The following is a 23,619-nucleotide window of genomic DNA, read 5'->3' as shown; positions in this document are numbered from 1 at the left end:
ATCATTAGAAGATCCGCCCCAGATATGGCAACAATATTCCATACAAGGCTGGATTTGAGATTTATAGAGATAGAAAATAGAATCCGAAGTAAGAAAGTCTCAAGCTCGATAATGAGATGCAACCTTAGCAGATGCTAATTTTGCAACGGATTTGATATATGATTTCCAAGAAAGATCCGAAGGAAGAGTTAATCCTAGAAGATGAAGAGTGGATGACTCATCGAGTAAATTACCATTCATAAATATAGGAAGATATAAATTATTGCGATAATGATCGGCTAAAAAAAATTGAGTTTTATCTGAACTTAAATTTTATATATATATATATATATATATATATATATATATATATATATATATATATATATATATATATATATATATATATATATATATATATATATATACACACACACACACACATACATACATATATATATCAAGCTATCCCTGGAGGTCACATGCCTTGTATGTACACACCTAAAGTAATTTTTTTAAAATAAATTTAGGTGTGTACATACAAGGCGTTCATAAAATAAAGCTATAAGTAACTAGAGAATAAAACAGCAATACTTGAAGAAAAGAACTGAAGACTATACGAAATAGAAAGTCAAAATAAAATAAGGTAAAATGAATTTAATAATAAAAAAAGAAAACTGTTGTCAAAAAAATATTTTACTCTTTTTGTTTTTTTATTTTTAGGGCGCTTGTTATTTTCCAAAATTGATACAAGTCGAAGAAAAAAGTAGATAAGAATATAACGAAAATAAAAAGATTTTTTAATATACAATTTTTTCGCCACTTTTTTCAGTCAGTATTAAGTCAATTATATTAAGAAAATACTTTATTATTTGCGCTAGAAACATTGACAATTTAAAAATTTGTTTTTCAAATGTCTTTGCTAAACTTTAATGTTTTTATGAATGCACAGGAAAGAAACGAGAAAACTAATTGCTATTTATTTGTAAAAAAAAAAAAAAATTTTAACAAATTTTTCATGTAAAAAAATATAAATAATATATATATATATATATATACAAATAAATAAATAGATATACGTGAGTGTGTATATATATATATATACATGTGTGTGTATATATATATATATATATAGACACACACACCAGGGGCAGATGCAGACGAAAAAACATGGGAGGGGGGGCAATTTTTCAGCAACACCACAATTCTTTTTTATATAATTTTTATTTGAATTGTACTCTTTTTCTGTCATACTCTTATACTTATATAAATTACTCAATAATTTTTAATTCTATATTACCTAATTTAACTAGTGTAACTATAAAGTGACGTAATATATTGTTATCTCAGTAGTCAGTTTTAAAATTTGCGAGGCACAACTTAATTGAATCACTTTTAAATAGTACATAACCACGTTCGCTGCCAACTACGAGTATACTCATTGTGCTTATTTTTTGTCAGTTATATTCAGAATAAAAAATACTATAGAATTATTTTCGATTAAAAATATTTTATTTATTGAAATTTTGATATTCTAGCCTTGGCAACGAGAATGAAAGCCTTGGCAAAAATTAATCATTGCAAACTTTATGGCTTGGCAAAGAAATAAAGCATAATTTAAATTTCGGCAGCGAACGTGTTAAAAGGTTAAAAGCAAAAAGAATTTTATGAGAATTTCCAAATTTTAAACTTTTTTATTTAATTACTCACCATGTTTTTTATTTTTGCAAATAAAACATTAAAACACATTTTCTTTTCATTATTTTACTTTTCATTTAGTTTTTTATTAATGGTGCAATTTAATATTTTATTATTAATTTGATATTAGTAATGCTTGCTTCAAATATATTCAGTGACATAATAAAATGATGTTAGGGATAGCCGAAATGTAGAAACATTCATTAAGGTTTTTGGTTTTGCAACAGACTTTTTTTTTTTTTTAATGTTTTTCAGCTTTTTTCTGTCTTGTTCTTTAACTCTTTTAAATAATTATATCTACAATTATCTTAGTTAATCTTATTGTTTTTTATAATTTTGAAAAAATAATTTACCTTATACAAACCTGTTAAATTGAGTATATTGAATGATTAAGTAAAGTTTTTGACTAGATGTTTTTGACTTAAATGACACATAAACTAAATAGTAAAAAAAAATTACTCTCAAAATCAGAACTTTCAAATAATTTGGTAATATTAATTTAATATCAGTTTACAATTTTAAAAAAAAAAAGTTATAAATTGTTGCCATAGTTATTATTATTTTTTTGAAATGCAATGAAGAGAACTAATCCTTTTCGGCTGCAGAGTAGTTTTATTTATTCTTTATAGCATCAAAGAAAAAAAAGTTTGTTGAAATACCTTCAGCTTGTTTTACTGCTACTATTAAGGATACTAAAAGAATGAAGTTAAAACTGCATTAGCACCACCACCGAAAATTAGTATTAGTATTGTTATTAAACATGTTGAACATGTGAAATCAGAACTACAAGGCAAAGACATAAATAGAGAAAGGCAGAAAAGGAATGATATCCCACTTGACATAGTTATGTCTGTTTCAGAAAATGAACAGATTTTAAGTGAGCCTCAACCTGACTCTGCAATCAATAAAATTAGCCAAACATGTTCAAGTCAGATGACATGGGAAACTTTTTTGGTACAACTATTGATGATAAAACTATAAAAAACCTGTTAGAATTGCCATGGAAACCATCAACTGACTACAAAATGCGGCATTTAGTTCACATTAAGAAAAATAATTTAGAAAAGCAATATCTTAATCATTCTTATCTAGAAAAATAGGAATGTTTAGTATATTCAGATAGTAAAAAAGAACTATACTGCAAATATTGTGCATTATTTTCATACCACCAGACTGCAGGAACTCACAAACAAGTTGCACTTCAGATGCTAGTTAAACAACCATTACAGGTGTTTGCTAAACTGTTTGGCAAGGGGGAGATCTAGCAAGTCACGAAAAAGCAACACATCACAAGGAAGCTATTGAAGCAGGAAGGTATTTTTTGAAAAACCTGTAACAAACCAGCAATGGATATTGTAAACAGAGTAAACACTCAACGGCTTCAATAGGTTTAAGAAAATAGGTCAACGATTGACACCTATTGTTTTAACAATTGTTCCTTTTAGAGGCCACAGAGATTATGGCAACTTATTCGACATAGACGATGACAATTCTGATCTGATGACAAATAAAGGTAATTTATGAGAGTTGCTAAAATTTAGAGTAACTTTGGAAATTTAAATTTAAAAAATCATTTGAAAACAGCTAGAGCTTCTGCAACATACATTAGCAAAACTACACAAAATGCTTTAATTGAATGCTGTGGAGAAGAAATATGTGAACAAATTGTGAGTCGTGTTAGAGAATCAAATTATTATGCTATTATGTTTGTCGAAACAACTGATGCATCACATCAGTCACAAATGATAACAATATTACGCTATTTGATGCCTGATGGATCAGTTCAAGATGATTGGTTGGATTTGTTGATTAACATGATCAAAATCATCAAACTATCCATTTACAATGAACCTATTCTTGATAGCAAAGTTATTGGTCAATCGGTTATAAACATGTTGGAAAAGAATTACACTTTTCTTTAGAAAAATGTGTCAGTGTGGGAACAAATGATTGTAGTGTTATGTCGTCATCGCAAAAAAAGGCGGTAGTTGAAATTCAACAAGTTGTGTCCAATGCTGTTTGGTGTCCATGTTATAATCATGCTTTAAATTCAACTTTATCCAGGACTTCAAATGTACAAGCAACAAGAAATTGTTTTAAAGTTATTAGCGAAGCTGTTGCTTTTTTCAATGTTGCTTTTTTCTGCAATATGAAATTTTATTATTAAAAAATTATTAAATTCACAACTGCTTACACTCTGTGAAACACAATGGGTTGAAAGGCATGATGCTTTGCTGACGTTTAACGTTGAGCTTCCACAAATAATTGATGCACTGGACAATATATTTAAATGGAATGGCAGAACATCTTCATCAAAAGCAAGAATTGTACTATTATCAATTAGAGAAAATGATTTTGTGTCTTTAGACTGTGCAGTACATGTGTTCTCCTTAACTAATGGGCTCAGTCAGATGTTTCAAAAAAAAAGTTTACATTAACATAAAGCAAAAAATTGCATTAAAGACCTGTTAATTATTTTAAAACATAAAAGAGAAATATGCAAAGAAATGCTCAAGGATATTTTTAGAAAAAACAATAATTAAAAAAGATGGTAGTTTTACCTACAAAAAAAATAGTACAACGACATACATGTCATGAAAATATACCTTCAGATACAATAAAAGAATATTACAGGTGAATAATTTACATCCCTCTACTTGATGCGTTGATAATGAACATAAATACCTGTTTTTCTAATGAAAATTTACAATATCTCTAAATCTATGCTTTGATGCCAAAAAATATATTGTTACACTGAATCACAAAGATATTGAAACTCTTTCTGAAACCAGTATTGTCTATGGCGTCATTCTTGGCTATCCAAAACCTACCTGCACCTGAATTTACATACCAACTATAGCAGTGCAAATGTATAAGGATGTAAGATGAGGGAGTAATCACACCACTATCTATTGATCTTTCTATTACTTTTGGTTTGCGTGATCAGGTGCAATATCTAATCACTAACAAGTTGTTTCAAATTATCAAGTCATGTCCGGTAAGTGTCAGTGAAAAGTTGAAAAGCTACTTTTCACCAGTGCTGAAAGGAGCTTTTCAACCCGAAGAATTGAAAATTGGCTGAGAACATGAATGATAGAAAAGAGACTAGTCGGATTGACCTTACCAGGCCTTGTTTTACCAGGCGTTACGTGAAGAGCAATTTTACGTAAGCAGTAAGCGATTTCAGTTAAGCGACTTTTAGCAATTTTTAAATTTTAAATTATTTTATGTGGTAAGATAAAAGAAGTAATTAATTTTAAAAAATGTCACATTAACTTTTGAACGACATTTATGCATAAAAATATTTGTTACAAAACTTCGAATGAAAAATGTTTGATATAAGCGCTATTTACTAATGAAAAAAACTGAAACAAAATTAAAAGTTTGTTTTTATTTTATTGTAATGTTTGATTTTTAAAGTTTGAAGCAAAGTTCATAAAAACATAATTCAATTCTGATAAAAAATATTTGATTTAATTCAAAACTAACTTATATAATTATAATTAAAAATATATAATTTAATTTTGATTTAAAAAATATATTTAAGTTCATTAAAATTAAAGTTAATGCTTGGGTTTAACTAATCTGCTAAATTTATTTTAAAATATTACTAAATATTGTTCAATATTGAAATTTTATTTGTTATTAAAAAAAAATTAGCTCATTTTTTTTTTAAATTTTGGTTTTCCTTCCTAAACATTTTTTTTTACTCAAATTAAATTTTAAATAAACGGCTGCATCAAAAATTTGTTAAAAGTTAAACTTTTTTTATTTATAAAGCAAGTTAAATCACAGAGATTCTTTTTTAATAAACGATATATATTAATTTAACTCATTTTGCAGTAATTAATATTATTGGAGTAATTTAAAAAAGTTAATGTCTTTAAAGAATAAGAAAATGAAGAGAATTTTGACTTCAAATATCGCATTAAGTTAATGCATTAAGCATTTTTTATTTAAATCAAGGCGCGCCTTACTTAATGTGCACAGAGAACTTCCAGTAAATGTTGAAAACGTGATTGACCGTTTTGCAAAGTCGGGAAATCGTAAATTAGAATTTGTAATATAAGTTGTTAAAACAATCAACAAATCCAGTATGGTTTTTTTTTATAAAAGGCTGGAAATGCTAAATACAAAAAAACGACCCTCATTGCTCCCCCTCCTTATGGATCCGCTCTTGACACACACACCTAAATATACCTATATGATGCATATATTTTTATACAACTAGTTCATGAAGATTGTATGTTATTGTCTGAAACTTTAAGATATAGTTTTTTTAATAATAAATTAAACAAAAATTCTATTAAAAACAACTGCAAAAAGATTGCTTAGAGTATTATCTTTAATGGTATTGCAAGAAGTAATTTGAGTACTTCCTTTTATGGTATTGAAATGTATGCTTATATAGGCTTGTTTATTCCAAGCATACATACTAATAACACTTTATTCATAAAGTAACACTTTAAAACAAGCCCTGCAGTCCTTGATAGTTATTTTAAGAGCAGTTAAATAATCTTAGTTTAAATATTAGTCAAAAAAACAATGTAATAACATGATATCTCTATCTTATTAAAAAGTTATACACATTCCTTAATTAATGGACAGTCAAAACACAGTTTAAATTAAAAAACAATGATTTAAAAATATCTTATTTCTATTAAATTAAAACAAGTTAAATAAAAATTTTCAAGTAAGACAAAAATGTTATTTTTGCAATATATTATGCTATTTTTGTCTCTTTTATTTTAGTTATTATTTTTTTTTTAATAAATTAAAAAATTTATATTAGCTTAGATTAGGTTTAAATACTTAAAAACTTATATGAAATAAAACATTAAACACATATGTGTATGTCATCATTTTTTATCTTCCAGTATTGCTTTTCTAAGTATAAGCTTATTGTTTTTCTTAGTTTAGACACTAAACAAAGTCAACTCCTATTGACGTTTGTATTTATGAGTCCCCCATTCAGAAATATAGTCAAATAAAGTTGTGTACACAAAAAAATTAGAATTTTTGAGCCAGCATCCCCCTGTTTATTTATACATATATATTGATTTATGATATTCAGTCTTACCTCAAGATATAGATTCAGACAGCTATCAGTAATGTTTTTTTTGTCTTCTTCATTTTTATAACTACTAGGAAATTTTTTACGACCTTTCTGAAAAAAAGGTTCAGCTAAAACATTTTTAGAATAAGTTGGTAAAACAACTGGACTACTGAGTTCTTTTGTTGTATATGTACACAAGATGTTATGATTATTTTTGTACAAAGTAATCCTTTTCTTCTGAAGAAAAGGTTCCGGTTGATAAGTGTCATTTACCAGATCAGTGCGCATGTAACGATGTAAGCTATCATCTTGCTTAAGATATCCATCAAAGGCCATATTATCTCCCAATAAAATACAATCTCCTTGATGAGGAACAACTCTTTTTTTTTGAATATATGGAGAGTAGGTAAACTTAGCAGAAGGAATGCCAGCTGTTAACAAAATATTTAGATTTTGAGTTTTAGAATCTTTCTGTTCATGTAAGGATTTGCGTGAGCTTGATCTACCATATGATAGGTCTGGGGTTTTAGGTAAAGAAGATTTTGTCTAAAGTTAATAATAAAAAATTAAGAAAAAGAAACATGATTCTATTAGGTATAGAAATATGTAAACAACCTTATGATGATGACGTAGGTGATGTTTGCAATCCTTCTTTGGAGTATTTGAATCAACAGGATGTTTTAATTTGTCTTTTAATGGGGCTTTTGTAATCTTTTCTTTGTTATTTTTAAGAATTCCTTGTGGTGCCTCTATATTCACATTTCTGGAATGTGTGTTTGTTTGGTTGTTAAAACTCCTATCATACTCTGTTGAATATACAGTCTATGTAAAAATAATAATTTATCAATAAAAAAATAACTTAATGAAGTTTTAATTAGCTTTAACTTCATTAAAACTATATAAAAGTAATAATATTGAATATACAATAATAATTGTTGCTATAAATTAAAAATTTATCTGCAGTTAAGCACAAATCAATTGTAATAATTTACATCTATTAGTCTAGATTTTCGAATGAATTAAAATAATAATAAAAAAAAGCCCAGTAACTGATAGGTCTGATGCCATGTTGTTTATTTAGTTCAAATCAAAAATTTGGAAAAATCCTCTTAATATGAATTATAATCAAAAGTGTGTATAACAAAATAAACAATGCTAACAACAGCTTATTTAAAAATATGAAACCTTTTTGAATTCTGCTAGAAACTGAAACCAATTATGAATAAATAACCTTTTACACTAATATGCATACAATAATTCAAAAAATAATAAAATATTTAAAAAAAATCAGAATTCAAAACAAATGTTTACATGATTTAAACATTTTTATACCAATATATAAATAATGCTAGCAAATCTCAATTGCTTTTCACACCTTTGCAATTAGTTTTTTCTATTCTATTTATAGAATTATATTATATTTATTCTATTTATAGACTTATATTTATATTCTAATTATATTTATTTTATTTATGAAATATATATATATATATATATATATATATATATATATATATATATATATATATATATATATATATATATATATATATTATATTTGTTCAGTAAACCAATGGCCCGCCGTCTGTATGGAACTAATCTACAAATGTTGAGTCTCTTCTCTCTGGTAGAAGAATAAATGCCAAAAAAAATAGTATTGCTTAGGAAGCATTGCATTATTTACATAGGTATTTTCTGCAACTTTACTTTAGGAAATATTAAATTAAAAAAAAAAAATTAATTGTTTAAGCCTGCATTTTTTATAATAAACGTTATCAAAAATAAAAAAATTGTTTTGTTTTTATAAGCAATGACATTCTACGACAACGAAAGTCTTTTTAACGAAATTTAATATAATAATAATTAAAGTTAATGCATTTGAAAAGATAAACAAAATTTCGTTGAAAAAAAAATAAGACAAATGTTTTAGAAAGCTGTTACAATTAAATAATTTTGATCTTAAATGCTTTTATATTATCAAAACACTTTTTAATGAAGTAACTAAACACTTCTAATGAACTTTTAAAAAATAAGTATTAAAAACTGCTGTTTTTTTTAACTTGCATAATAATGTATTTTTTATGATAAATGTTCATCTTTAAATATAGTAAAAAACAAAAAACAAAGTACAAATGTTAAAACAAAGAATGAAGCGGTTTTTTATTGCATTAATTAAATAAACTAAGCATTTTACTTTGATGATTTTTTTGTGTGTGTGTTTTTGCTTTAGTAAAGTATTTTTTTATTTTCTCTTTCATTAAGATTTTTTTTTTTTTTTTTTTTTAAATTTTTTTTTTAGATAAGTTTAAGTAAATTTTTGTAATGCATTTATAAATTTTGATCATATGTCAAATCGTTAAAACAAATTAATTTTTGCGTGGTCATATAATTGCGTGCAATCGCACATCTTCCTGTGAAAGACTATATATATATATATATATATATATATATATATATATATATATATATATATATATATATATATATATATATATATATATATATATATATATATATATATATATATATATATATATATATATATATATATATATATATATATATGTATATATATATATATATACATATATATGTAGATATATATATGCAGATATATGTATATATGTATATATATATATATATATATGTATATATATATATATATATATATATATATATATGTAAATATGTATGTATATATATATATGTACATATATATGTGTGTATATATACATATATATATGCACATATGTATGTGTGTATATATATACATATACAGGCTTTGTTTTAAACCGTTATGCCTAGAGCAATTTACGTACGTCTTAAGCGATTTTTACGTACGCCTATAGCGATTTTGGTTAAGCTACTTTTTATCATTTTTTAACTTTTCAATTATCGGTAAGATAAAAGAAGCAATTAATTTTTAAAAAAACCACATTAACTTTTGACGACATGTAAAAATATTTGTTACAAAAGTTTAAAAGCAGTTACGTTAAAAATAATTGATGTAACTTTTTATTGCGATGATATTTTTATCTTTTTATAACGATTATATTCAACGTAATTTTACGCTAACCTTTTATCTAAATATTTTACAAAATAAAAAAAGTTCGCCAATCCTTAACTAAATATTTTTTGCAGATGATTTTAATAAAAAATACAGTAAAAAAACTCAATACAAATCAATATTACAAAAAACATTTATATTCTGTAATCTCTGAAAACAAAAATATGAAGACATTTTTTCAAGATATTAAAAAAATGTGCCAGTATATGAATAATTTATTTTTAATTTACATAAAATTAATTCTTCATTAATTATTACTCTTTGTTTTTTTATTAGTTAAAAGTATATGGATACCTTTAACTTTAACATATACAGTGGGAGGGGGCCGGTACATAAGAAAAGAAAGTTACCTGTTACTCAAAATTTTTGAAAGAAGACAATTTGTTTAACTGCGTGAGATTCAATAAACTTTTCTTCTTCTTCATAAATCAAGTTATATTATAAAGTTAAAGACATCACCAGTAGACTATAACATCCGCTGATGACACAAATATTACGTTAAATATATTTATACAACGGAGGTTTCATTATGCATGCGCACATTGCCGACTCCGTTAATTTAAAACTAAGGCATGTTTTAGTTTAATGACAGTCTTTATTCTTTACTAATGACTATGTATTTTTCTATATAAATCAAGACAAACTAGAATATCAAAACCTAGTATATTTTTATTCTCTCCAAATTGTTTGAAGTTCAATAATGGATTGTATTTTGAAGAACCAAAAAATTACTTTGAAAACTTTTAAGTCTTGGGACTTTGCTGATGTTTTTCAAATTAAAACACTCACAGAAAAAGGGAAGATTTATGTCATTAAAATCATATGTAGTTTATGTAAGCTTCATCAACAGAAAATCTTATCCAAAACCAAAGGTGCCGTGAGGGCAGCTGCTATACGGTTTATAAATGGCACCAATTATGTTAAAAAAGATAGTATTTGTAGACATTTGTCAGGAGCAACTCATCAACATGCAATTCAATTAGAAAATGAAGGCAAAAATGAAGATGGAGTAGCCAACAGTGTAAGGGTTTATAAATTAGTTAAATTTTTTTGTTTCATTGTCAATCGATTCCATTTTAGTTAAAAGCAAAAAAAAAATATTATATTTTTGGTTTATTAAATTAAATATTTATCCAAGTAAAGTTATTAGACTTGAAATAATTTTTAAATCTTGTAAATTGTGATGTTAGAATATTAGGGTTCTATCTCACTTTTGTAATGTTGAAAGAATTTAAAAAATTTGTTATACCCTTATAAATTTTTTAAATCAAAAGTAAAAATTTGTTAACTTCGTTAAATTAAATAATCAAAACATCAAATTTGTTTAATTGATTGCTAAGAACACACATTTTTTATTATTTATTAAGTAATATAAATTGGTTTAAGACAAAATAGCATATCAGTAGATGAGAATTATAAGGTTCTATCTCCCAATGTGCATAGTGAAAAAGTTCAATTTTTTGTATTTATTTATAATAGTTTTGCATTTAAAATTATATAACTTTAGTATATTAATCTTATTATTGTTATTTATATAATATTTAAAATGTATGTTTTTCTTTTTCATTGTTAATTTCAACCTTGTTTAATAAAGTTGGAACTATCAACTAATTTGTAAACAAGCAAGTTTAAAAATAATACAATTAATAATGTAAAATAAATTATAAAACATAAATAACATTAAAAAATATACATATTTGATCAATATAAACAACGGATAATTAAATAACTTAAAATCGCAAGTTAAATTGAAGGGCTTAGTGCTAAAAGTACTCAAGTCACAAAATTAATGTTTTGAGAAAATTTAGTTTGATCAGAGATATAACACTTCAAAACAAGGATTTAAAATGGCTGATCAAAGTAAATTTTCTCAAAACATTTACTTTGTGACTTAAGTACTTTTAGCACTAAACCCTTCAATTCTCTCAAGGGATCGTCCATAAATTACGCAACACTAAATTTATTTGAAAAACAGTAGTAGGAGTTCTTAAGTTCTTTAACTCGGCGATTTTCACTAAACTTAATACGCTATTTTCATTTTTTTTTTAACTTTAGGCGCCGCAAGTGAAAACTTTTGATTATTCTGTCTTGTTTATTAGTGAAAATTAGCATTGCGTAATTTATGGTCAATTCCCAACGTCAAAAAATGGAGATTGAACCCTATTATTCAAAAGTCACGAAATGTAAAACGTAATAACATTTTATAATTGACTAAAGTCGCATGATATGACAGTCACTTTAACGCAGTAATGCATGTTCTGGATAATACCATAATTTTGGGAACTAATAAATAACTTAATTTATAGTATATTTTTTCAATAACAATTTTTAAAACTAAAAATGTTTCAATAATATCATCTTATAAGTTCTCATCTCAAAGGTTCGATCACGTTATAAAATATATTTTGTTATTGTTAAAAAAAATTATTTTCACAAAACTATTAATTACATGTTATAATGGGTGACAGGAATAATGACGAAAAATTTTGATAGTCGCAAATTTGATTGTCGAAAATGTGAAAAAGGGATAGTGTCGCAAATTGTTGCATGATTGGTTGTCGAATAACAGAATAAGGAACAATGTCGCAAATGAATTTAATGAATTGTGTTGAAATATAAGAAGGAATAATGTTGCAAAGGAGTTTAATGAATAGTGTCGAAAACAAAAAAAAACGGAATAGTGTCGCAAATGAATCTATGGGTCCGTTTTTACTATTTGCGACATTATTCCTTTTATTATTTGCAACACTATTCTTTTTTTTTTTGCTATATTAGGCTTTTTTAATATATTCGAAACTATTTCGAAATTCATTTTTCGACATTGTTCCCGTCACCCGTTATAATTAAAAGCGTTATTATAAACAAGTATCAGCCATAATAAACATTGTTTTCAAAAAAATAAATTATTTGTTAATAATCAATACAGTAAAAATGTTGCCTTTTTATTATTATTAATAAAAAGGAAACATTATTATCATTCTTTTTTTTTCTTTCGATGCTTAGTAACGCGTTATTAAGTGATGAAAGATTGATTCATAGCCTTTGTTTATTACAGTAATTTTGTCGCAAAAATTTATTCTCCGTTGTGGTGGCGCTATTTTATTTTCTATTTCTATAACAATTTCAAATAATATTTAACAATGTTTTTTTAAAAACACATCTATTCAACACTTCCCGTTTTGATATATTTCTTATTAATGGTAAAAAATGGTTTTTAGTGAAAATCAAAACATTGTTTTGTCTGCGATGAAAAACGATTATCGTCCTGAAACTTTTTTCGTCTCGCGATAATCGCCTTTACAAGCAGAAAAAATAACCTTATAAAAATTGCCTATGAAATGGCGTGCCACCCAACAATGCCTCACGCACATTTTTCTGTTTTGGTAAGTCCTAAATTAGTTGCAATTTGCGTTGAAATACTTTGTTAAGTTTTACTTGTTTTATGTTGTTACTTGTAATTCATTACTTTTCTACTATGATTTTTTTTTATATATACAGAAGATGTTCCCTCAATGGTACCGTTCTTTTAACATTCTCTCAAAGTCGCAGTAGTGAAGCCTGATTGGTTGATTTAAAATATAATATATAATATATATAAATTACCAATTTATTTGACAACAAAATTTAAAAAAATTAAAGGTACTATACCATTGCGCAAGCAACAGCCTTTTTATAATTGGAATGTATTTGACTTTACTATTTTAGGTGAGGTGTGCAAAAATAACTGGTGCAAGCCTTATTAAACGCAACGAGAATGGGCACACATGCAGAGAAATAATTAAATGTTGTGCTGACTCTGTGCGGGAAAAATGCTTTAAAAACCTCCAAAGGTGCAATTTTTTTTCCATTCTTAGTGATGGAAGTCAAACAAGAAAAACTGGAAAAGAAAAGGAACTAGTTTTAGTTCGAACTGATAACAATGGCGTACCGATTTACATGGTAACAGAGTTGTTGGATATGTCACTTTTTGGTGGTAGCAACTCCAACTCCGTGACCATTGGTATAAACAGTATTTTTAAATTGGATAAATCATTATTTAAATTAAGTACCGAAGATTATACCACCAAAGTTGTATGTACAACAGCAGATGAGGCAAGTGTTAACTTCAGTATACATAAAGGTGTGCTTGCCCAGTTGCAGCAAAATCGTCCATGGTTGGACGATTTTGCCTAAAATAAAATGCCTGTATATGTGTGTGTGTGTATATGTATATATATATATATATATATATATATATATATATATATATATATATATATATATATATATATACACACACACACACATATACAGGCATTTTATATATATATATATATATATATATATATATATATATATATATATATATATATATATATATATATATATATATATATATATATATATATATATATATATATATATATATATATATATATATATATATATATATATGTATATATATTTATAAATATATATATATATATAAAAGTGCTGGCCGGACAGTAATTATTTGTCTGGCGTGCGTGATTTTAAAAAATATTTGTTTTTTGTACCTTTTTAATTTGAATTTGATTAAGAAAAAAATTTGTTTCAATTTAAAAATGTGCTTGAAAAATATTGACAACCGCTAAAAAAAGTGCTGACCAAAGTATTAGCTGACATGTGGGCGTGTGAAAAACTGCAAGATCGCAAAAGCGCTCACCAAACGGAGAAGATTGTATATATATCAAGCTCGAATTAAGCGTATCGCGATTAGTTTTTTCTTAAAATTTGTTTTTTCGCAATCTTTCTTTTTTCGTGATTATTCTTTTTTTATTTTAGAAGAATGTTACTCTATTTGTGAATATTTAGTGTTCTTTTATAGTATTAAACTGCAGTGACTTCTGTAACGATAATTTTTTTTTTTAAGCAGAGCATAAAGTAAAAGAAAGAAAAATAAAAGATTTAGAAAATCAATTAGCAAAAATGTTCAAATGCAGGAAAAAGACCGATTGTTTAAGGAAGGAAAAATTTATAAAAAACAAACGACTAAATACCTATTCGCATCAAGAAATAAAAGATTTTGATTGAAAAAAGAAATAAAAGTTAATTGATTGAAAAGTCACTTTCTTAACTCGAATTCTCAAGGGCTTTATTCTGATTTAGCTCATTCATTATGAACAAATTTAATGATATCTTTATAAGTTTATTTTGCGAAGAATAGTGGAAGGCAATATAGACTCTAATAGTTATTAAAAAAAACTCTAAAAAAACTTTAAAGTTTGTTAGTACACTTGCTAATTTTAAATTAATAGCAATAAATGGATGCAAATAAGGACCACAGTTGCAGATTATCTACAGTTAAAAAGTGGGAAAAACATTTTAATTGCGAGATAGAATACCATTTAAATGGAAATGAAGTTATAAGATTAAGATGCAATCTATGTAAACAATTTGAAAAACGGATAAGTCAAACAAAATTGTTTTCCATGTCCTGGATCAAGCCAGGAACAATATCAATAAAAAAAGATTCACTGGCATCGCACTTAAGCAGTGCGCAACATAAAGAGGCCATGCGAATTCATCAACAAACAACATTAGGTTCAGTTTCACTATCTAACCATATTATTCATAATACTCAAATCGGGCGTGGTTTACGTAAAATGGCTATAAAAGACGCTGACTCATTACGGAAAAAAGTTTAATATTGCGTATTACTTGGCAAAACGAGAGCGTCCATTCACAGATTATCCTTATTTGATTGCATTAGAAAAGAAGAATAAGGTTACAAATTTAGGAAATTCTTATGGCACTGACCGTGCAGCTGCAATATTTATAGATTACATTGGCACCGTAATTAAAAACAAATTAACTGAATGTTTAAAAAATTGTAGATTTTACTGTGTTCTCTGTGATGGAAGCACAGATTCAGCTGTATCCGAACAGGAATTGATTTACATTCTCTATTTAAAAGACGGAAGTCCGAAAGTAGAATTCTTATCTATTGAAACGGCAGAGAATTCTAATGCTGTTGGCCTGAAAAAATGTATGACAGACGCTTTTACAAGAGTTGGTATTACCAATTCTTATAAACATCTATTGGGTGTAAATCTTGATGGAGCTAACGTTAATCGAGGAGCTTATGTTGGTTTTGGCTGGAAGTTGTACACTGTTTTAACCATCGACTTGAACTTGCTTCAAAAGATGTGTTTGAAAATTTATCTGCCTTCAAAACTGTTGACAAACTACTTTTACAACTTTATCACTTGTATCAAAAGTCACCAAAGCGCTACCGAGAACTACAAGGATTAGCCGAAGCTTGGGGTAATAGCGTTCCGAAACCAGCAAAAGCATGCAGAACTCGGTGGATTGATCACAAGTATAAAGCAATGAAAATTGCTTTAGAAAATTATGATGTGTTTATGACACATATTGAATCATTGGCTATAACAGACTCCCAGGTAGCAAAGAGAGCATAGTTAAAGGGTTTTTTAAAGCGATTGGAAAAATACGTCTGTGCTTATTCATTTATCAATATATCTTGATGTTTTATCTCCCCTTCGGCGTCTGAGTTTAAGTTTTCACAACAATATTCATGATCCAGTAAAAGCTCTAAAAAGAGTTCAAGAATTTACATGGACAATGGCCAAGCTGCAAATTCTTCTAGAAAATTTAGACAATTTGCTTGATGATACAAGTGTTATGACCCATTATAAAAAACTGTCTAAAGATATTGAGACAATTGATTCAAAGCAATGTTATCAAAATATTGCACTTTCTCAATATACCGAAGTTAATAGCCATGTTCTTGACCAGTACAAGCTAATTATTGCAAATATTACCATATGTATGGAAGGCCATTTTCAATCTCTCCAAAAATCACCATTGTTTATACATTTGGTAGCTTTACTTGACGTTTATAACTGGCCGTTAAATGTGAATGATGGAACTTTTGGCAATAAAGCTATCGGTGAAGTTGTTGAACATTTTTCTGAATTTTTAATTGGTGTAGGATGTGATTTGAATAATATACTTCATGAGTGGATCATTTTAAAAGCATATATGTTTCCCATCATAAGTAACAATCAAAATGAGTATTATTTGAAAATTTGGGAAATTGTTTTTTCCAAATCAAATTTGGTCAAAGAATGCCGAAATATTCTTGATATTTTTGAACTATTTTTAATTTGTCCTTTTACAAATGCGAAAGTAGAACGAATGTTTTTATGTATGAATCGCGTAAAAAATGACTGGAGAAGTTGTCTTAGACGAGATCTCTTAGAATCTCTACTTCGGATAAGTGAAGAAGGTCCTGAGATTGACAAATTTGAACCTGATACTGCTATGGGCGAATGGTATAATGATAAAGTTAGACGATTGTCAGCAAATTTTCATCGTTATCCGGAAAAAAGAAAAATCCAGGAAAAACAGACATTGATCTAGCGACAGATACAATATCGGATTTGGAAGAATGTGAAAGCGAGGAAGAAAACTTAATATTCTAAGCATTTAACTAGTGAAATGATTACAAAACGATCAAAATATTTATGATTACAATCTAATACTTTTTTTATTAGCAATCAAAAAAAGTATTAGATCGTAAAAGATTCTATTATTTAGACACATTTTTTTCTTTCGCTTTATTTTATTGAATGAAAAAAGTGAATGCTAACTTTTATTAAAAAATACATTGAATGAAAAGCAATAAATAGAAATATCATGGAAATTTGATGAGGTTATTTAGATAAGAAAACTTACTTAATAAGAATTGAATTATCATTCTTGTTTGTGAAGGGCGGGTTTTCGTGAAAATGTTAAGTTTTAACATTTTATCACGATAATGTTTTCATCATTTTTAATAGTTGTTTATAACTGTTTCAAATTTATAGATTGTTTTGTTAGAGTTTTAAATAATTTTTTTTACTGTTAAAAATTTATAGAAAATTAAATATTCTAGTTGTTTTAAACAGTTTAAAATATGTAAATAAAATAGAAAATGAAATAATTAATTAAAAGTAAATTATATCAAGTTCATTGATTTTACAAAAATACAGCCGTTAGATTTAATGCAATATAATAATAGTAATAATGTAAATTATAACTAAAGCTACTTTACAACCGCTGAACGTAAATGTTATGACATCTTATGCAAAAATGAGACTTATTATATATGTTATTATAAATAAGTTAAAATAAATAATGCCCCCTCCGGTTCGGCGGGTGTGGAGGAGGAGTTATGAGCAACAAAAAAATCGCAATTAGATTTTTTAACGTTAATTCGAGCCCTGTATATATATATATATATATATATATATATATATATATATATATATATATATATATATATATATATATATATATATATATATATTAGGGTGGGTCATTATGACGTAAATGTTAAGTTGGGGCTGTTAAACATAACTAGTCACCAAGAAGATCAAATGTTAGTGTTGAAGAATAAACAAAGAAAAGTTAAATTACAAGCACTAGATCTACCAGACGGAAAAGCAGATTTTGTTGTTAAAGATATAACAGCTATTCTCTATGAATACAATTTATGGAAGATTATAAAGATAATTGTAGCAGACACTACTAATGTAAACACTAGAAAAAGGATTAAGATTGTCAGTCAGTTATAAAGTTATTTTACTGAAAAGAAACCAGAAAAACTATCCATTTATCCTGGAACTTGTAAAGAACTTTGAACAACTCAGGAAGAATTTCAAGTATGGGAAAGAAGTAATTAATAAAAGCAGGATGGCATGATGAAAGAAATTTCTATTTCAATTAACTCGGGTATTCTGCTTTTTAGAAGAATTTAGAGTATTTCCTAAAGTTGCAGAAAATACCTAATTAAATAATGCAATGCTTTTTAAGCAATACTATCTTTTTTGGTATTTATTGTTGCATTACAGTCTACTTATGAAGAAAACTCCTTCTGAACTAAAATGGAAGCTTGTCCGCTTATAAACTTTAAGAATTAAAATTACTGTATAATCGTATAATGTAAATACCTGTGGTTTAATGCTTTGTTCCATTACTCGACATCTTGTTACATTAAATTTAAAAATGCAAGCAGTTGTTGAAGGAGAAATAGTCAGAGTGTAATAGGCAATACATAACAGCAAACTGTCTCAGTTATTTGCTATTTGTTATGGCTCAAGAAGTCAGATTTAGAGTCAATTTTTGGTAATTCTGCTTGAGATTTGTGACGCTGCAAAATCATTCCATATAGTGATTTGTGTCCAAAAACTTTCATAGTTGTTGCTGAGATATTTTTAATAGTTCAACAGCCTGAAAATGGCATGGAATGCTATTTTCAGGCTGTTGAACGTACTATTAAAAATCAAGACATCAATGTGGAACTGGAAACAGTTGATAAAAGCGGTGGTGGTATTGAGATAGCAACAGACCAGTCGATCATCTTTATGAATGACAAAGCTTCCGGATCAAGCTTGATTGATCAAAGACACGTATCTTGCTGCTTTGTGATGTAGCTCATGCGCCAATTATTTTGTCACACGAAAACTGACGAATTGATACATTTTCATCTGTAACTCCTCCAAGAAGAATGTTCTCAGGATGAGCAAAATAACAGTTATTTTGCAACACTGGTTCCAGAATTTTTCAGTCTTCTTTCCCTAGTTCATAAGATAGAAGAAATTTCTTGCTCTGTCAAGGCAGGAAAAATGATGCTTTATGTTGAACCACGATGGTGCGTAAACATTTAGAATGAATCTTGTTATTCTATGCAATGGTTTTGAAGGATTTTCCTTTGACATTTACAAACGTAAAATACAATTGCCCTTTGTTAGCCAACTTGCATGGTTTAGATTTCCTGGCATAGCAGTCAAAAACAATATTTGATCACAAACAGTGTATCCTTTCTGAACAGCTAAGCAAGCTTTTAGAAGGTATATCTGAACCATGCTTAAATCAAACACTTACATCCTTAACTTTACCAGGTATCTGTTTAAAGTTCACAATAACTAAATCTTTTGGATCCAAATCTAGTGCAATGTCTATTTTACCTGTTGAGGTAGCTAGACCTGTTGAACGCCCACCATCCAAAACAGAGAAATATTTTCTAAAAGGTAGTTCATTTGCGTGCAACAAGCAGACCAACTGTTGAAATGTTCTCCCAAGACCTTCTTTTAATTTTCTGATTAATCCATTGTGTTAACCTGTGTTATTCGCAGGACCATCGCAAACAACTGCTGCTAAAGTGTCTGATGATTTGATGTTGTTGATGCTCAATAATATCTCTTGTGCAATATCAACAGCTTTACTACTTTGTGGCATGACATGATTGACATCTGTTTTGCGAAAATGACACTATCACATAATGTTCTTTTTTGAAATTTCGTTGGACGCCACTTGTTTTAACAGAAGTGATATCCTGCTTCCCATCAAATCCAATGCAAAGTACTTTTTAGACTTCAGCAGCATGATTTTTAACTTCCTTTTTCCTCCACATATTTCTCTGACGACGAAGTTTTGCTGGATCAATAGCATTGCTCTGGTGTTAGAAGATCGAAATTTTTTAGTACGGCATTTGCTATTTGGCAAGCATCCCTGGTACTGATTTTACACCTATCCATGGCCTTACACAACTCAGGATCTCAATTAGGAAAAATTTTTCATCTGAGTTTGACTGTTCATTATCACTGCAATATGTTTCATTTGGATCAATTTCTTTATCAAATTTCAATTTCTTATCTGTAATCGGTAAATTGCATGTTTTACTTCCTTTTTTTTCTCTTTTCTGTAGCTTAATTGTTTCTTCTTTGTCTACTTTTCCGATTACTATCTTCTGTACCATTTTTTGATCTATCCAGAATTTGCATTTTCCTGATTCCCAAGTGTTGGAATTTTTTTGGCAGCGTACATGAACAAGCTGACCTTGCTCAAACACTATTATCAAAACACCTACACAGACAAATACCGAATAGTTGGCCTAGCTATTATATATATCTAAAAGTCTGTAAACTCGATTTAAATGTTGCAGAAGACTTCTTGCCATCAGAGTATTTACCATGCTCATGTACTTTGTTAATTAGTCTCTTTATGAAAATAACTAAGCTGCTGACTGCAATGGTAGGAATACTTGCTTTGTTGTAAAGTGCTTTAATTTCATTAGCTATGACTGTTACTCTTTCAGTAACACTTGCGCAACTGTTATTTTTTAATAAATAGACATATGCTTTGAAAACATCAGCAGAAGAATAGAGGTGAATTTCATTCACCTCTATCAGAAAATTATATGTTTCTGATAGAGGTGAATAAAATTACAGTTTTAAAAATTTCAGAAGATAAAAATAGATATGTATATGTAATTTTATAATATGTTGCTATAAAATATCTTAACAGGTAACATTCGATTGCATTCGAATATAGAAATATAGAAAATGAAGAACATTTGAATATAGAAAATAGAGCAATATATTGGTGTCATTTTTATGGATATTCCCAATCGCAGTATTGCTGAACAAATGACTCATGAAATAGTCATTATATCAGAACTGCAATCACTAGAATGGGATATCAAAAACAATCATTTTACTATAAGATTTGACACTACACTACAAGTGTACACATTAATAGCGCTTGCATAACATCTAAAAAAAAAGGTAAAGAAAGAAACACTTGGTAGAATTTTATTATTTTATTGAGTTGATTAGAATGATAATTGTAAATAGAGCTAAAACTTTTTTAAATTTAGCTGCTGCAGAACAAATTAGATGTGGTATTTTATTAGTTACTTATTTATTTAAGAAAAAATTTTCAAAGGTTAGTATAAGATTTTAGTAATTTTACTAAAATTACTATAATTTTTCAGATTTACCTTTTTCATTGACGCCATCTTTACCATTGCAATTTGGTGCCAACAATTTTTGTGACCTCTATAGTAAGCTTTTGTCTTAATTTTTTGCTCATTTCCGTTTTTTGATTAATTTATTTAGATATGCTTTTTATAAAATATAGGCTTGTTTAGAGTAATTTGGTTTGTAAAAATGGTTTGGTACCAAAACCACTCTGTGCCTAAACCAGAATGGATATTTGTATATAGGTCCAGAATGGAAGCAAAGACTTGCCTAAATTTAAAATTTCAGACTTCTAGTGGCAGAAATGATGGCAAAAAAGGTGATAAATGGAAATGCAAAAAAAATAAATAAATAAACATATTTGTTAACCACATATCTGTTAATCTGTCCATACACTTATTAATATGTATATCTGCATCAACTACTGATAGGTGTATGTATAATGTGCATGCATATAGTTTTTTGTTAAATTTATATTTGTATATAGTCTTTTTGTGTATTAAGTTTTTATACATTTTATAGTAAGTTTTTTGTATATAAAGTTTATGTTTTATTATAAATATTACTTTTTAATAGAAAAGGTAATATTTGAGTTCTTATTGGCACCCACACCTCAGTTAGACATCTCCCCTGTCTAACTGAGGTGTGGGTGGGTTTGAAAATTTTCCTCTTGCACCCTCTTTATGCTCTTAGAATTATTTTAAAAAATCAAAGAAAAATTTCTAAATTTCAATAAAAAAATAAAGTTTTCTTTGAAAAAATTCTAGATTTTGAGTATATTAGAGGTTGTTGACACACCTCAAACGCGCTTTTTATATACACTTTTTTTTTATCCTTTTATAAATACTGAGAACTTTTTTTGATACCAAGTTGCATTGATTTTGATAGGAGTTAAAACATTGTTTTCAAGGTCTTTCCAATGATATATCGGTAATTCTACAGTTAAGCCGCCTAAAATAATTTTATTTTTTCGCTTGTTGCGCACTCGTCTGAGGAGGCTTTTTATACATTAGGAATATTAAGTGAAATAATAAAAGGAAAAAGATTGCTGCCCCATGCCAAACTCTTAGTCAATGTAGCAACACTTCCTTTTAGCAACAGGCTATAAGATAGTCAATGTAGCAGCACTCCATTGTAGCAGCAGGCTATAAGATAGTCGATGTATGTACTGAAGCCAATAAATATTCTTTTTGTTTATATTAAAGTCTTTTCTTTGAGCAAGTCTTTACTTTGAGCAAGTCTTCACACAAAAACCCAACGAGCGAAATAATAAAATTATTTTAGGCCGCTTAACTGTAGAATTACCGATATATGACAATCTAGTATTAGATTAATTTAAAATTTCATGTCACATACCTAACATATATTATTGAAAGACATTTAATATTTTATTCTTTATAATAATATATCGAAACCCAAAAGTTTGCACTAAAGACCTAGAAATAAAAGAACTTTCAAAGAAATAATGAATTTAAAAACATATTATTATGTTGAATATTGGGTTTAGTAAAAACTTATTCCCTCTCCAAGAAAGGGCAGTTTACAACAGCTGTAACACTTACCGGATAAAAATTAACGACTTTATTTCTGTCACCTAATGTCATCAATGCAAACAAAACTATTACGTTACTTCAACTTTTCCCACAAATATCATTCTTTTTATGATTCCATTTAATGTAAATTTTTATTATTTAACAAATTTAGCATACTCATAAAACGCTAAAACTCGAACGTTAAGAGTCTTAATAATGAATAGAAAATTTAAGTAGTTACTTCACGTCCGACTATGAGTTCACAAAGGATTGTGGGCTTATGCATCACAGGTAAATGTTACTGATCTCAAAATATAAGTGGATAGCGGATTCTATTGTTTTTTCCGAAAAAAGTTAAAGCCAAAATTGGCCTCCCAAGATGGCGGCTATTTTAGTTCTTAGCGGTGAAACCGATATACATTTTATATGGCTTTACCAAACTACGAAAGAAAATAATTAAATAAGCTAAAAAGTTTGTTAAAAATGAAAGAAAACAAACGA

The 23,619-nt window shown here is 27.4% G+C and overlaps 1 protein-coding gene across 2 annotated transcripts in view; it reads right to left on the bottom strand.

The window, feature by feature from the left end:
- The window catches only part of LOC100213080 (uncharacterized), a 31,417-nt gene extending 8,081 nt beyond the window's left edge, over window positions 1-23,336 (bottom strand). For both annotated transcript variants that reach the window (XM_065813167.1, XM_065813168.1), the window contains exons 1-3: window positions 23,149-23,336; window positions 7,349-7,555; window positions 6,758-7,279 (exon numbers count right to left, since the gene is read on the bottom strand). In XM_065813167.1, coding sequence (XP_065669239.1) covers window positions 6,758-7,279; window positions 7,349-7,555; window positions 23,149-23,190 — 771 coding nt within the window. In that variant the 5' untranslated portion in view covers window positions 23,191-23,336. The remainder of the gene's footprint in view (window positions 1-6,757; window positions 7,280-7,348; window positions 7,556-23,148) is intronic.
- Between the last annotated feature and the right edge of the window lie 283 nt (window positions 23,337-23,619).

This window comes from Hydra vulgaris, chromosome 12 (genome assembly GCF_038396675.1).
Source record: "Hydra vulgaris chromosome 12, alternate assembly HydraT2T_AEP".
Classification (NCBI taxonomy): domain Eukaryota; kingdom Metazoa; phylum Cnidaria; class Hydrozoa; order Anthoathecata; family Hydridae; genus Hydra; species Hydra vulgaris.
The sequence above is the reverse complement of the archived record's forward strand: the minus strand, read 5'-3'. Positions and strand labels throughout refer to the sequence as shown.